Raw genomic sequence first — 16,295 nt, 5'->3', positions numbered from 1 at the left:
CATTAGGAAAAACAACGAGACAGCTAGAACTCATAGCTCTAGTATCTCTCCAGGTTCTTCTCTCTTTTTCTACAAAATAATGAGCAAACTGGTGTCTTTATAAAAGAAATAGAATTGTGGCCTTATTAGCAACTGTATTATAAGGAACATAACCATTGCAGTAGCTACACTGACCATGTCTCCCTACTTAATTGAGTCCACATAAGAAACATGAGCTCTCTTGCAGTCTCACACAGTAGGCAGAGGGAAAGATAAGCCAAAGCTCCCATTTTGCTGACAGAGAAGCTGGCACTGAATTAATAACCAACAACCAACTTCCATACTGCATGGACTCATAGCTGTGAGCCAAAAAGAAGCTTTAACCAAACCAATTACTTCTTACTTCTTTATATGAAAGGCAGACTCCAAAATGGCTATACACTCAGTTGAGACCTGACAACCCATACTTTTTATCAAGCCAACAGAAGTATTGTCATTAACTTCAAAAGGATTTGACCGATATTGATAAAAGCAGACCAAAAAAAAGTTGCTATTTGGGACAAATGAAAGGAGACAGAAAACAGTCTGACACTACATTTGTTTGAATACTTCAATACAAAGCTTACTTCAGGAATCATTCCATGACTACAACTTTGTTTAAGTGAAGTATTTAAGCTATAGCCATATGAAGTGCACATCTGTAAATGCAGGCTTTGTAACTCCTATAGCTCAAACGTGCAGGTGTTAGATTTGCCATCCATCTCAGGATAACACATGTAAACGTCATCCCCAAGAGACCACTGCAAGGCACCAGCACATTATAGTGGCTGTTTCTATTTCTCTCACCTAAACCAACAGCAATGATTACACCTACTTACCAAACATACTGGAGCAACAGTGTCAAATACACTGGGATCTGTGTCAAAGGGCTTACAAGAAGGATTAAGAAGAGATGAAACACTCAAATACAGGTGAGGTTGAAGATAACAGAACAAGAAGAGTGGATTAAGTTAGCCAGCTGTTAATGTCCTCTGTGGTGAAAAAAACTCCAACCAAACAAAACCAACAACAAAAAAACATTAAACCAAAAAACTAGAACACACAGAGTATGGAAATAATCTCAAAATAATCAACATTGCAAGGACACTTGAGAGTACTGATTATTCTAGAAACCACAGAACAAAGTATGAAGTGTAAATAGGTGTTTATGGCTTCCATCCACATTTTAGTGGGGGAGGGAGGAGTGACTACAGATAAGTTCAGTTTTCTGCACGCCAGCATGCACACCACACCACCCCTCCACTCCTGACAGATGCTGCCTACTACTCCGTAGACACTTTGATTATTGCAGTTCAGCAACTGACAATCTTAAAAAGCTATGACCAGAGAGAGGGGGAAGTGGCTCTTCTTCATCAGACTTCCGAGTTTGTTTCTCCACTGGGGTTATTTTCAGTTAAAAACACTGACCTGCACCCTGAGCCCAACCAGTATTTAAAATACAAAACTTCGTGTAGCCTTCGGGCGCCGCAGGAACCTGCAAGGCGCTTCGGAGGACAGGCTGCCTCCCCGCTCCCATTTAACTGGAATAAGCACGGTATTCCCACGGCCCTGCGCTCCAGCATTGTCTCCGCCAGCCCGCGCCGGTGGGAAGCGCGGGGCACAGGCGCAGCCCGCAGCGATCGGGACCGGCCCGCTCCGCCGCAGGCGGGCGGTCCCGGCGCGGTCCCGGCGCGGTCCCGGCGCGGTCCCGGCGCGGTCCCGGCGCGGTCCCGGCGCGGTCCCGGCGCGGTCCCGGCGGGGTCCCGGCGCGGTCCCGGCGCGGTCCCGGCGCGGTCCCGGCGCGGTCCCGGCGGGGTCCCGGCGGGGTCCCGGCGCGGTCCCGGTCCCGGCGCGGTCCCGGCGCGGTCCCGGCGCGGTCCCGGCGGTCCCGGCGCGCCCCGCGGGCAGGGGCACACCCGTGCGCCGGCCTCACAGGTGCCCCGCCGCCCCCCGGGGCCCACGGCCGGGGCGGGGGCGCCGCTGAGGGACGCCGGCAGGAGGAGGGCACGGGGATGGTACCGACCTGCTCCGCCCCCGCCGCGGGCTCCCGCGGGCCGCTCCCGGCGGAGCCCTGCGTCGCTCCCATAGTAACATCGCCGGGCCCGGCGCCCGCGCACCGGGGCTGGCGGTCGGTGCCGGCAGCCTCGGGAATCTTCTCCGCCTCCGCCAGGGAACCGGCCGGGCCGCTGGCGAGGGGCTGCGGCGGAGCCCGGCAGGACAAAGCCGGCTCTGAGCAGCCCTCCACAGAGAGACTTTGTCCTGCCGGGGCCCTGCCGCCCCCGCCGCCAGCCAATCGTGCCTGTAAACGCCCCGGGAAGGCGAAGAAACACTTCCATTCTCCCTGGGAAGAAAAGAATTGTTATTCCCCAGTTACAAAAATATTTCTTGTGTTTCTGCCCTTGGCAGCGGCCGGCAGCTGACGCCCGTCCCAGGATAAACGGGAGCGATGGGGCCAGTGGCCCAAGCCCGGGCAGCATTCCTGACATGAGGCTTGCGGACTGTATCCACAGCCCTCTTGTGTCAGACATGCACCAGTCATGCCCACCTTTTCTGTCAGTATGTTTTTAGGAGGACGTGGATGTGAATGCCTCCCCACAGCCAACACTCCTCACATCCACAGCCTTGGTCGACTTCCTTCCCACCACCTAACAGCCTTCCACAGCAGTCTCAAAAGCCCACACCACTGCTATTAATTCAGAGGCCAAATTGCTTGCTTTAGGAATTGTAATTACATATAGTAAAAAAGAACATTATTGAGTTAACTATTCCCAGGAGCTTAAAGAAAGGAATGCTCATTAAAAACATTAAGGAAGAGAAGACCGGCAGAAATTCAACCACATTATATTCAGAAAAAAAAGACTTCTTTCCCAAGTGCTGCTGTCTTCCTGGCTTTATGCTATTTTGGGTGGATGAGGCAATTCTTGAATCAACCCTTGGAAGGAAGAAACTAAGAATGAGAACTAACTGTAAGGGAAAAACTTTCTTAAGGCAATGTTTAAAAAAAAAAAAAACGACCCAAAAAACCCCCCAAAAAATCCCAAAAAAACAGCACATTACTTTGGATAGCCTACCCTCAAATCTAAAGAGAATAAGCCAAAAAAAAAAAAAGCCAAAGCATGAACTTTTCTCTTCTTTGATGCTGTTCCTCCTCTCAGTTTTACAAGTGAGTGATACCATACAACCTTTTTGCAATACTAGCAGTCCAGTATATGGCTGAAGTCAGGACCACTTGGAAAAATGAAGCACTGTGGGCCAGGTTCTTCACACACATGGGGATCCTGTGATAGCTTCTGGCATCAAGAATTTATCCATGAAATACAGCATGGCAAGGCTGTCAGTCTCCACATCGGTGCACACCTCTGCAAACTGGAGACAACCTGCCTAAGAGCACTGCTTGGCAACATCAGCATAGAATGCTATGTCACAGCACTAGCAGAGAAATCCAGTGTCCAGTACTTGTTGAAATGACATGACACAATGAAAACAACAAGATTTTGCTGCAGAAAACAACATCATTTCAGATGCAAGAACAACATTTGCTTTAAGCTGGATGGCAATATACTTTTTGAAAAGCACTTGTCAGACATGAGGTGGGACAGGAAAAGAAGTCACCAGATCTCTTGACTGCCATCTCTTAACACATACCCAAAGTTCATGGCAGCATAAACTAGAGCACCAGCCTCCTGAAGCTGCTTCCTTCCACGGAGGTTCTGGCAAAAGATGAAGAGCTACTGCTCTTGATTCCCCCACTAGACACGGCTGCTTGGCAAGAGCAGGCAGTGCCAGTCACTGCAATCTAAAGGTCTGCCTATCCTGTCCAAGGCCAAGAAAGATTACTTGTGGTTCCAGGCAAAAGCTGTGGCTTGATCTAATGCCTCCTTTTAGCATGTTCTGTGACTTCACCAAAGCCACAAGGTGTTATCACTAACAGAGGCTATACTTCCCTGAGCTGTAAGGCAGCAAGGAGAGTTAACACACTAGGCTAGCCTGAAGTAAGTGTAACACAGATGCAGGAACTGACCACAGTTATGCAAGCCAGATAGTATTTTGTGGTAATTGAAACTGAAAACCAGCCTATCTGGGAAGGGCCTATCACTTTGTCTCTATTTAGTGTCCTGCAATAACAGATGCAAAATAATCCATGTGGGCTTATCTAAATATTTCCCATGTTTGTCCATAAAATTTCTCACTTTTAAGAGCAAAGTATACATATGCTTTCCTGTTTTCTTTTTCTTTTTTTCTCAAACTAAACAGCTACTCTGCCACAATGGGCATATAAATCATCCCATACCAGCCTGCAAATATGAGCACTAAGTGGCCTCTAGTGCTCATGCTCTAGTGCTAAATGCCCAAGTGATGCTCAAAGTGATGGCATGGACTGATGTAAGCAACAGTGTAGTAACAATTGTCAGGTTTCTTATCCTGCACTTCAACCACTAAGAACAAACTTTCAGGCCTGCTCTTTGACCAGGATGTCCTCCCAAGATAGATATGCACTAAGGCCTCATGAGAGGAAGACGTTGCCAGCTAAGCAACAAATGGAAGGATACCAGTGTAAACAGTGATGAGAGTTGTGCTAACTCCTCCAGCACCTCAAGTTTCTACCTCCTGTGGTAGGAAAAATGGACAACAGGTTCTCAAAGCATTCAATTCACTTAACAGCTATTATCATGATAGCATAGCATCCCCATTGTAAACCAAACAAAACCAAACTCCCTCACCTGCAGCTCAAGCATATTGTTTACCATTAGGTATAACCTCTCCTATTTCATCTACTCTGAAACACCACAAAAACCCCCAGTGTGGATACAGAATACCCATAAACTAGCCAAAACTCACTTGGGGCAGCAACACAAGCAGAAAAGGGGCAGGACCCTCAGCCAAATAGTCTGATGTGTCTGTGCAGGTCCCTGAGCAGCCTGAGTATTTGGAGGCATGGCTGCATACACATTTCAATCATTGCTCTCCCTTTGAAATGGGAGGTGCAGGTCCAGTTGTAGTCCATCCTGCAAGGGATAGTGCATCATGAAGAGTAAAGGCTGGGTATCAGCACCATGTAAAATTACATGAACTGGGCTACACATTTGCAGCTCTTTTCTCTGCAGCATTTAGGACCAGCTATTCTGCATGTGCAATAACTCTACAAAACAGCATCATCTGCAGGGGATTTAATGAAATGCTACCTAGATGTACAGGAATTTTAAAATTAACTTAAATTGAAAGATTATTGGTATTAACTTCATGAAAAATATGCAAGTAACTTACAGTGAACACATTTCCCATTGAGATTTTCAGTTTAAGTAATAAAGGGAGATTTTTTTTTTTTTTTTTGCCTACAATCAGATTGAATCTATGGTCTGTGTAGCATTAATTTAGAGAGACCACTTGCTATAGCCTGAGTCATGCAAAACCTAGGATGCATTCCATAAATTAACTAATGCTACTGTGAATTAAGCAGTTGTGTCACTTCCAGCATCCACAGAGAGAACACCCATTTAACACTACTCTAGAGGATGCAAATTTAAAACAAGCAGCTGCTCTCACAGTTATTCCAGCCAACAGAGAAAGGCTATTCTGCAACTTGCCTGCAGCAACCATGTTTTGATTCAGGTTCTCTCTGCCTCCTTTCTACCATCAAGCCTTTTAACCTGCCCCTATGACAATAAAATATTTTTCTGTTTCTTTAAATGTTAAAAGTTCAACACTTGGTGCTGATGCTAGACAGCTTGGCAAAAAGGCAACCTCCTTTAAGAGCTGGGAACTGATTTCAGAAAGAGACACTGGGAATGTAGGCTGCTCGTCCAGTTTTGGAACTATCTGAACAGAGATGCCAGTTGTGCTCTTGTTTTTAAGCAAGTGTTCATGATCCTGTCATGAGAGACACTGTAGAAGTTTCTAAAAATACCATGTTGTCAAACAGCCTTTCCCCCTTCCCTTCCAGGCAATCTCTTTAGACAGCCATTTGTCATCAGCCTGCAAAATCACACAAATCAGTCAGCCCAGTCCTACTTAAATGATTCATAAATCCAATTACGTTCGCTTCTTTATATAGTAAGCTGGGCACTAACAGATTCAACCTTCAGGATTAGAGGATGTGTAGGTAGCTGACCTCTGACTCTAAGGAACTGCTCAGGAGCTCCATACATATGGTTCAAACATGCAGCTCTACACTGGAGTTGTCACAGATATGGCACAGTAATCCTAATCTCTGTCTTGGAGGGACACCTGGAGAAGACACCTTACATACTATCTCAACACTTGCTACCATGTGTAGAAGTGAGTCCAAAGGAGGGTCGGCAAGATGATGGGGGCTGAAGCACTGACCCTGCAAGAGGCAGCTGTGGCAGCTGGGATTTTTAGCTTGGAGGAAGGGTGGACACTCAGCAGCAGCCCATTGGTGCTGATAGAAGGGATTGAAGAGATGAGGCCAGGTTGCTAGCAGTAGTGCAAGGTGGGTAAGAGACAACGGGCCAAAGTTCAAACAAGACAGGTTCAGATGTCCATAAAGGGAAACAATTTTCCCCACGAGGACAGGCAAACCATGGACCCACTGCAGACAAGTTGTAGTCTCTGTCCTTGGAGGTTTTCAAACCCAACTGGGTGAAGCCCCAGGCAACTTGTTCTGATCTCACAGATGACCCTGTTTTGGGCACGAGGTTGCACAAGAAACCTCCTGAGGTCCCTTTCCACCTGAATTATCCTATCATTCCGGAGTTACTGCATGATTCAAGTGCCAGCTTAAAGCAGAACGAGGCAATTATTATCCTGCCCCTTGTCTCCACTTCCAAAGTACAGCTTGTGATTATGCAACATAACAATTTTGGCATGCAGCTGCAGGGTCTGGTCTGTTGTCTGTCTCTGATGTAGTGCAAGGATGAACAGCTATACACACTTTCCAAGTCTCAAAGCAGCAATACTAATGCTGTTATTTTAGAAAGTATAGATGTCCCAGGAAGAAACACAGCCCAACACACACAGCATCTCACACTTTGTACATATTTTTATGGCATAATCACACTGTCAAATCCTTTGTCACTTACGAGGCCACCTATTATGATGTTTTCAAGAGCAGAATATTGTAAATTTTTTAAACCTAGACACTGAGATTTCCTGAGACATCTCAAACTGCTAAAAAATTTAAAATATATAATTATTTAGAGCAAGAGGCAGCACTGTTCTAAGCCAATCACAAACTCAATTTTTAAGTTCACAAAAAGATTTGAAACGCACTGTTATATGCTGAAGAACTAGGAACAGCACTGGCCATTAAATGAGATGCACATATATTTTCTTTTTTAAAACATATAAATATATATTAAATGTAATGTATATTTTCCTCACTGTGTTGGACAGTCATCAGTTCTACCAGATCTCACACATTACAAGTTTGCTGTGCTTTACATCAGAAGATTGTTTGCTTTGTTTGTTGCTACTTTGCTTTTGCAAAGAATATGGCAATTAGAAAACACAGATGTACAGCATATTCATAGGATAGATAAAACAGCATGAGAATATGCAGAGGTGTTTGGTAACAGTTAATAAAAATTATAGTTGTGAGAAAAAGAAATACAGTCTATTTTTTCTAACCACATTTTCATCTGAGCAACATTTTAATTACACTACAGTTCCTTGAAAATTACCCTAGTAAGGCAAGCAAATGAAATAGTTTGACATACTGCTAGAGGCAAGCAGGGTCTTAACAGTGACTCTGCTTGAATACACTATCCCCCCCACATCCCCTCCTCTACAGACTATGCAAATTGAAACAACTTTTCTTGGCAAAAGCACTTCAACCTCTACTACTTTAAGAAGCTACAAAAACTAAAACCGTTATTCTAAAGAATGAAATAACAATGCAGTGTAAACCAATCCAAATCACACAAGTGTGTGCTGTTTTCCTCTCCAGACACCATAACAAAAGTGTATATCAACACTTGAAAGGAAATCTCTTCCCAACCGCAAATTTTCCTTTTTAACTGCAGACACATTCTGTTTGAACATTCATTTTGCTTACGTCTCATTTCCTTCCTCTCTTCCCTATGTTTCTTGACTACTGGCAAGGATGTGAATAAATCCTCTGCTTTTAGCTATTTATCTGCCTCTCCCCATTAGAAGTCAAGCCCTACAACATCAAAGCTTTACCATAGTAATCAACTGTTATGGCTCCAAATTAATTAAGACAACACAATAAAGAAAACAAAAATCCCATTCTCGTGGATAACATTATGCTTATTAAAAACAAGCAAAAGAATATGCAGATTACACAAGATGTAACATACACAAAGATGTGTTACTTTTTTTCTTGATATAGGGGTTAATTTAAAAAACAAAACTCCAGACAGCAGTTCTTCAGCCAAGTTAATTCTTTAGAGCACAAAAACTATGCTTCAAAGCTCTGCCTCTTCCCATCCTATTTATACTGGCAAACCTCCTGCTGACGAGCTTATTAAGAAACAAAGCAGTTCTGCAGCCCTATTCAGAAACAGCAAGGTCCCAGCTAGGGTAATGCCCACTTTTGGGTGATGTTTTTCACAAATGACTAAAGTGAGCTGGCAATAGTCCAAAAGAGAACAGCAAGAACAATAAGGGGGAAAGCAGATGGACACAGCCATCCTGTCATTCACTTGCCAGTTCCACAACTCCTAGAAGCCCACAGATAAAGCAGCTGGATGCACCTTCTGAGCCATCTTGTCCTTGTTGATAAATGGTTCTGGAATTTCTTTTGCTAAGAGTTGAGCTCCCAACTATCCACAGTCCCTGATGTAAAGCTGGCATACCCTACCACTGAAGGTTTTTGTTTTGAGGAAAATGTCAGAGGCTGCTCAAAACCTCAGCAGAGACATTCCTGCCTAGCTACATTTCACTGATATTCTTATATCAAATTTTCCCTCACTGCCAGAAAATTAAACAGGGAACTAGCTTTGGTTAAGTATGTCACAAATTAGAAAGTCAAAACAGCAGATATGCACATTTTTAAGTAAATTACTAAAGCAGCAATAGCTGCTTCATCTCAGAAATGGAAGTCAGTTATAGTTTTGTAAAATATCAGCATAAAAATCTTTCCCTCTCTTAAAATCATCATCTGTTAATCACTTACAAAAGCAAGCCAAGCACGTTCGATCAACACATAAAACTAAGGATGCATTTTATAGTCCTTCTGGAAGCACTTGAGAAATGGTTTCAAAAGGTTAATATGCCAAAAGGATTATATTTACCTTAATGATGTACTGTAAGAAAATATGCAGCAAAACAACTCTCCCTGTGTGGCTATTCTGTTTCCTAGGACTGACTGAGTCACTAAGCAACTCCCATGAATATTACCCTTTGTGCTTAAAAGTAATTTATTTATCCCCAAGTCCATGCTAAATATTTATATTTGCTGAAGACATCATCATAGATTACATCCATTCTTTACCAGTGTTTAGCTAACAGATGAACTAGTACAGGCCTGTGCATTATTATTTGCATAACTTTAGCAGAATATTGACTTCATTGGAGAAACCTCTTCTCCTCTGGAGGCCTGTTGTACATCATCAAGTTCACAGCAAATGCGCATATAACCATTTAAAGTTTCTTTGATAATTCAAAAGAACTAGTTTTAATTTCACATTACTCTACTAAGTACAATTTCTTGAAACCTTATAAAAACATAGCTAAAAGAATATACACCTCAGCGATCACATGACAAGAATACACAATTTTAAATTAATGGCTAAGTCTAACTGATGCAACTTGACTGGTACCTTGGGAGGAGTGACAATTTTTGAGTGCCGTTGTCTACCTGCTGCGCTATGCTTTGGGCTTGATGTACAGCTGTGCTCCCAGTCCCACTCACAAGGAGATGGCAGCGCAGTAGTTTGCTCCCTGAAAAACAAGGTTTCGTTTAAGTCCATATAACCAAAAAGGAGTGCTTGTGAAGCCTGGAACATTGAAATCCTAGAGATAAAAGAAGATACAAAATATATTTCCCTGCTTATTTTGACATGCTTTAGCTTCCTGGGAAATCACTTGGAAGTAGTGATTGAAAAAAAGGAGATACTCAGAAATATTTACACTAAGCCTACACGCAAAGCAATGCATGCATTTTTGCCAATGAAATAGGGTATTGACAGGAAGCATACTTATAGTTACTTCGTTGCACTGGTTCTCTCCACAATCCATCTGGCTTTTTGTTCCAATTTAGTTTTGGTCTGATTGTTTAGCTTGCACAAGGCTGTACACAGGAAAGCTGTGTACAGTAACAGCATTGTATCTTGAGCATAACCTCAGTGAGAACAATCAGATACATGTGCTCCAGTGACATCAGATGGTAACTCAAGAACTTCAGTTGCCAAATTATAGAAAGAAAACAATTTCCAGTGTAATCTTCTATCCTCCTTCCCCTGCTCAGTAGGCTTCATCTACCCTTCTTGGGCACAAGTAGCATGTTAGCTTCCATTCAGCATCCCTGTCACGGGGTTCTCCCTCTCCCTGACCCCTTGTCTAGTCCTTGATTACCCTCGGTAGGAAAAGAGAAAATGAATGGTTTTACTAAGATAAAGAAGGAACTTTTGACAGAAATAGAAACACAAGCTAGCAGTTAGGGTTTGATGGTGGCTTTTGTTTTGTTTTTAAAAGAAAACCAACGTGCAACTCAGTAATTTCAATTCTTCTTTCCAAAACATCTTTCCAAGTGCTCCATTTCCAAAGAAGGATATAGCCAGACTTCCCTAGGAAAGTATATTAGTTATTTTTTCATCAGGCTTGAATTTGTTTGCCTGTTTCCATGCCCCACCCTCCCTGCCCCTCACAATGTATAGATGTTTTTTCATTATGGTTAATACTCAATTAGGCGTTTCTAGATCACTTGAGAGACATAAGAGATACTGAAAGAATTCTGCATAACTTCCCCACTGTATACAAGTCTGGCCCAAGTTTTGATGTGTCTTGTGTGTGACATCCACTTTTTCCTAAGCACAAAAGTAATGAGGTCACAGGTTCAAAAAAGCAAAATTAAAATATCTAAAATTAAAAAAAATAAAGCTGTTTCAGATTAACTTTTTACAACACGCAACAATGTGTGTTGTAAAGACATCACACCTCGAAACTAGAAGGTTATTTTGTCTTTTTTTCCCCTGCTATTCCAGCATAAAAGTATCTTTTTAAGTAAACTAGTTTTAAATCAAGGCATGATTTTTGAAGTTGCAGTAGAAAAAGATGCTTAACATGAGTTTATATGACCACCAAAGAGCAGCACAAGCTATACTGTGCACTCAAAACAAACTTCAGCCTTTCTAGGCTGTGCACAAAATACTATTCTGGAGGCTGCAGAAAAGTCACACAGACATGCTAAGCCTAACTACCATTCCTACCACCATTTTACCTTTGTCAAACTTCATAAAAATCAATCTGTCACAGAAATCACATCACTATTCCAAGCAAAGACAGAAGTAGAAAAACTTAACTTTGTAATGTCTTTGATAAGAAAATATAAATTAATACCTCAGCAAAATAATGTATGTGCCTTTCCTGCTTTCTTTTGCACAGTAGTCTGGATTTTTAAGCAGAATTCTTACAACTTTCAAGCAATGGCTCGAGCCATCACATTCAAGATGACCTGGCATCACACTCCAGTGCTATTTTTTATCTTAAGAGATGTTTAAGAAATATAAAGTGCTCAATTATGCACCTGCATTTGTGCAGTGAGGAGCTGACAAATAAGGACTCTATACCCTTTATTCAGTATTAGGTTTTGGACAGCATCTCATTATGTTACATATTTTTCCTATACACACACACTCACACTTTTATCACATTTCATTTTTACAAAGAATATAACAGAGTACCTCTAGAAGTTGATAAGCTGATCTTAGCAAAGTGCATTATTAATGTGTTTATTCCAGTCATACAGAATAAGCAATATGCAGCTACAAAAAGAACAGGTTTTTTTTTTTTGTCAACTCGATTTCCTTCTACTCAATTGCTGGTTACCAACCTTTTGTTCCCTGAAAGTTCTAATAGAAACATAAAAGGGATCCCTATTACAGTCCAATGACAACAGCTTTTCTGAAACTGTTGGAATGGCAATCCAAACATAATTGGAATATATCTTAACCAGCTTGAAATTCCAAGTGTGTACAACAATCACATTAACTAAACCTCTCCCTTGATTCAAGCTGTGACTCTAGCCAGAGTAACCTACTTAAAAACAAAGAAGAATTCTACAAGAATATATATACAGGAACTTTCCAACACAGTTCCTCAAAATAGTAGGAGAAATCAGCTAACATTTTATTAATGTATAAAGAGCAGCTGTAAAAATCAGAAATTTGCATGTATATAATTTATATGGAACAACCAAAGGAAGTCACAGTACAGCATACTCCGCTGTCCTGAATCCAAATAGACTGCACTGAGAATCCCTTTTATTGGGCAAGTTTTTAACAAAAAGTGCTACAAGCACTCATTAACATGACACTGGAAATTTAGAACCAACATGAAGAACACTTTTGTTAATAAAAAGACACAAAACCATTTCTATCAGTGTATTTTCTAGACCAGTTTTTATGGTTCTGGTGATAGATCTGAAAGAAAAAGATAGTGATTTATTGCTTTTACTGTTGCTGCCACCATTAAAGAAAGCAAAATTGTGGAGAAATTATAGGATAAATCTGAATGCAGTTATAGTCAAACAGCCACAATTATAATCCAAGTTTTTCTTTGAAGCCTTGTTTACACAGAACCAATAGGAACATGCTAATTGGTCTTGGACAAAAGCCACTCATATTTTGCACTCCTCTGCAATGTCTGAAACAAGGTGACAACATTCTAATGTATTACAAAAATACAAGAGATCAGAAGGACTCTAAAGACACCCATCCATCCATGCTACTCATACAGGGGCAGGTGGAAGAGAGTGACAACTCTGTTTTCCACACAACATATGTTTTTGGTGGAAACAGTTACATACACAAAGATTTTTCTGAAGCTTAATACTCAAGTGTATGGTACAAGAAAGCACTCCGAATTGTTTTTAACAACAATCAGAAAAGTCTTCTTGTAGGGAAACAGTATTCCTAAGTATTATGAACTCTTCCTCCTAAGCAGAGAAGTAAAGTTGCCTGCAAAGAAAAAAGTGATTTTTCTTTTCCCATTTTAGGAACTGCTTCTCTGACAGATAAAAATTAAAATATGTATATTTTAAATGAGGAGAGGGGAAACACAGACATACATCAAGTTAGTAGCAAGCAAAAAATACAAAATAGCCATTTCATTTCTGTTCTGATGAGTATACATGTATTTATTGTTCCTGTTCTTCAGCAAACTCGTAATTTAGAAATAACACCTTCTTCTAGTTATTTCTCTAGTCAAGGACTGGTAGTACACAGAAATCTCTAATGAAACCACTAAGTTCAACCACAACTACTGAAGATACAAAACTTGGACAGTACAAAAAAAAGATCACCTGTTTTATTAATAACTCTCCTCTTTCTGATAACAAGTTTTAAAAATGCATGATTCAAGGTGAGCACAGTTTTTCCCATAGTTACTCACTAATTGCTTTTTAACACTTACCCTGGATGTTGCCACAGATTTGCATGTCTACCCTCAGGAAGCAGCTCCCTCTTGTTAAGGGGAGTAACACCTATTGCTGCTTCTAAAATAGTTATGTATTTCTTGTATCGCATCCTGCCTTTCTCAAGACTTCCACCACACTAAGTTATCATCCAAATGCAGATGCTGCAACTGAAGCCATGCCTCTTCACTGATTTGAAATGCTGCTTTTTAAAACATGCTGCCACTTTGAAGCACAAAAACAATGCTTTTTCTCCTCTCCCAGGCTAGAATAGTTAGCAGAAGAGAGAGAGAAACCAAAGAAAAACTCCTACCAGATTCCCCAGAAACGTCATTGTTACGTAATTCAATCTTTGAATAAGACACTAATGAAAATGATTGAAGAGACAATCACGGTTCTAAGCCTGGCCGGATAATGCACACTCTACAATTGACTAATCCTTTGCTAAATCTCTGCTGTCTATAATCTTTCAACTGCTAATGGAGCACTAGGTAACTTCTCTGTCAAATCCATCCAGGGAATAAAAGAGATCTGCACAGAAATCTTGAGACCATTTTAGACAGTGACAGCCAAAAATAGCTTTTGCCTTAACTTTTCTCACCAGAAAGCACCAGAGCACCAGAAAGCTCTCTATGTTAGAAGTGTCACAAGGGATTTAGCTGGTCTACTCAGAAAAGGCATGGAGAAATATTTCCTTACATGGCTTGTGCAGAATTAAGAAAGATATAGACTCCCATTATGATACCTTCCAGTCATTCAAATGTGGCTCCCAATGATGCCAGAAGCCACATCCCATGTCAGAATTGCTCTAGTCATGAGGTAAGGAACTGCGTGTGCCGAAGACATCAGGTATGAACTACAACACTGGAGACAGTGTTGAAAGAAGTAACGGTGACATTTTAGAAACACTCTAGTACTGTCAAATTGCAATATTCAAAGAGATGTACTTGATTGCAAAGCTAATCAAGGAAATGTTGATGTAATGCTTCTTAGTAAGAAATGAATGCATTTATATATATATATATATATATAGATAAAGGTATATATAACACATAGGTACATATATAAGTTGCATAATATATAAATATTATGCACTTAGGCAGTAATAGAGATAAAAACATAGAAAGAAGAGATGTGACAGAAAGACTGAAGCCTAGAACCACAACTTCCTCTATAAACTGTGCATATTACTTATTTCCTGGTCCTATTAGGCATGTGTGTATTTCTGTTGAGGTGATATCATATTACATGTTACTTATTTAGAAATTAAGATGATTTCTTGTGCTGTAAAATATTTAGCTCTTAATAACAACATTTGTATAACTATTTCCAGATTCTACATTACTTACAATCCTGCATTAGCCATATTTGGTGTTTAATATCCAATCACATTTGTAGGCTATTTTAGCACATGCACGCACTGAACTATCTCAAGTAATTACTAAAGCAATCCATGTGACTGATCTTATAAGAGCAAAATAAAATCAAGCATCTTTTAGATTCAGAGACTAGCACTACAATTGTCAGAGGAACATGCTGATAAGGAGTATGTAGTCTGAAATGTAGTGATGTGTTAAAAAAATAATTAATATATTAAAAGCACATGAATTAAATTAAGCAAAAAATTACTTTTCCGTGTGCAAAAAAAAAAAATCACTTAACTACAACTTTAAACATCTGTATACAAAGCATTAAGAAGCTTAGGAAAGCAGAGTAGTACTAGGGCCTAGCAAGCACAGCTAACGCCATTAAGCCTGCATGCATCCTGACTTCTGATAGATCTTTGGTAGATCTACCATAAAGGTTGTACTGAGAAAGAAAAGACAAGACAAGTGAGCAGTTTTTGACAATTCCAGTACTTAAGGATCTCCTGACTGTAGAAGTTCATGACAGTTCTATTTTACTCAAAAGCAGAAATATTTTTATAAAATCAAGTCCCTCAAAGTTGGTTTCAATTAACAACTTCAGCATTACCACACTTTCACCTATGAAGTTTTGGTATTTCTTTCTGTATACCTTCTCCTTTAACACTTCTTTAAACTTTCCCCTTACAGATCAAAGAAATAGTTCTTTAAAAAACCTTCCCACAGGAGTTTTCAAAGCCAGTCCTATGCAAAGTCTAAAAGTATTAAGTGCAGCTCTAGCCCATCTTCTGTCCCTTTGTGAAAGCATATTAATTCTGACCAGAAAAGGAGCCCCATGACTAGTGTTGCATACAGGGAAGCCAAGCCCACACAATAAACACAAGTTACACCCAAGTACTGCTTTCGTTTAAATGGCATGTGAAACCTCCAGGTATCCAGAGGGAGAGAGGCTGACTCACAGTTAATCAACTTCCTTCAACTTTATTTAGAAACAGAAATTCAAAGCTGCTAGTACGCAGACTGTTACTGAAGAATGACTTTGTAGAGCAAACAAAAAGTCTAAAACAGACTGTCCTCCATTGTTTCCTGCTGGAGAATTATTGTCCACTCCACTTTTTCTGTCTTTGTATTTTTTCAAGAAGAACAGAAACCCAAGTTTTTTTGGAAAGAAACAGCACAATTTTCCTGACTGAGAGCACACAAGTAATGCCTCGGAAAATATAATGCATTTCTGAGAAGGGGGAAAGAATGACAGAGCTTTTTTCTCCATTAAAGAAACATTTGCAAGATCAAAGCAAAAGCTTTATTTTGCTCTAATCCTCAACAGATGAAAAGAGTAATACACTCTTAATTAGATG

At 40.7% G+C, this 16,295-nt stretch overlaps 1 protein-coding gene across 4 annotated transcripts in view; it reads right to left on the bottom strand.

Moving 5' to 3' along the window:
• The window catches only part of TJP2 (tight junction protein 2), a 62,025-nt gene that overhangs the window by 40,375 nt on the left and 5,355 nt on the right, over positions 1–16,295 (bottom strand). Inside the window, exon 1 of one of the 4 annotated variants that reach the window (XM_085567000.1) lies at positions 9,762–10,070. The exons of 1 other annotated variant lie outside the window; for it this stretch is intronic. In XM_085567000.1, coding sequence (XP_085423126.1) covers positions 9,762–9,947 — 186 coding nt within the window. In that variant the 5' untranslated portion in view covers positions 9,948–10,070. Of the gene's footprint in view, positions 1–2,041; positions 2,274–9,761; positions 10,071–16,295 lie in introns of those variants that run through there. 2 more of the 4 variants (XM_085567001.1, XM_021530497.3) reach the window with 2 other exon arrangements.

Source organism: Lonchura striata, chromosome Z (genome assembly GCF_050655825.1).
Source record: "Lonchura striata isolate lonStrDom1 chromosome Z, ASM5065582v1, whole genome shotgun sequence".
Lineage (NCBI taxonomy): Eukaryota > Metazoa > Chordata > Aves > Passeriformes > Estrildidae > Lonchura > Lonchura striata.
This window is presented reverse-complemented; position numbering and strand designations above follow the sequence as displayed.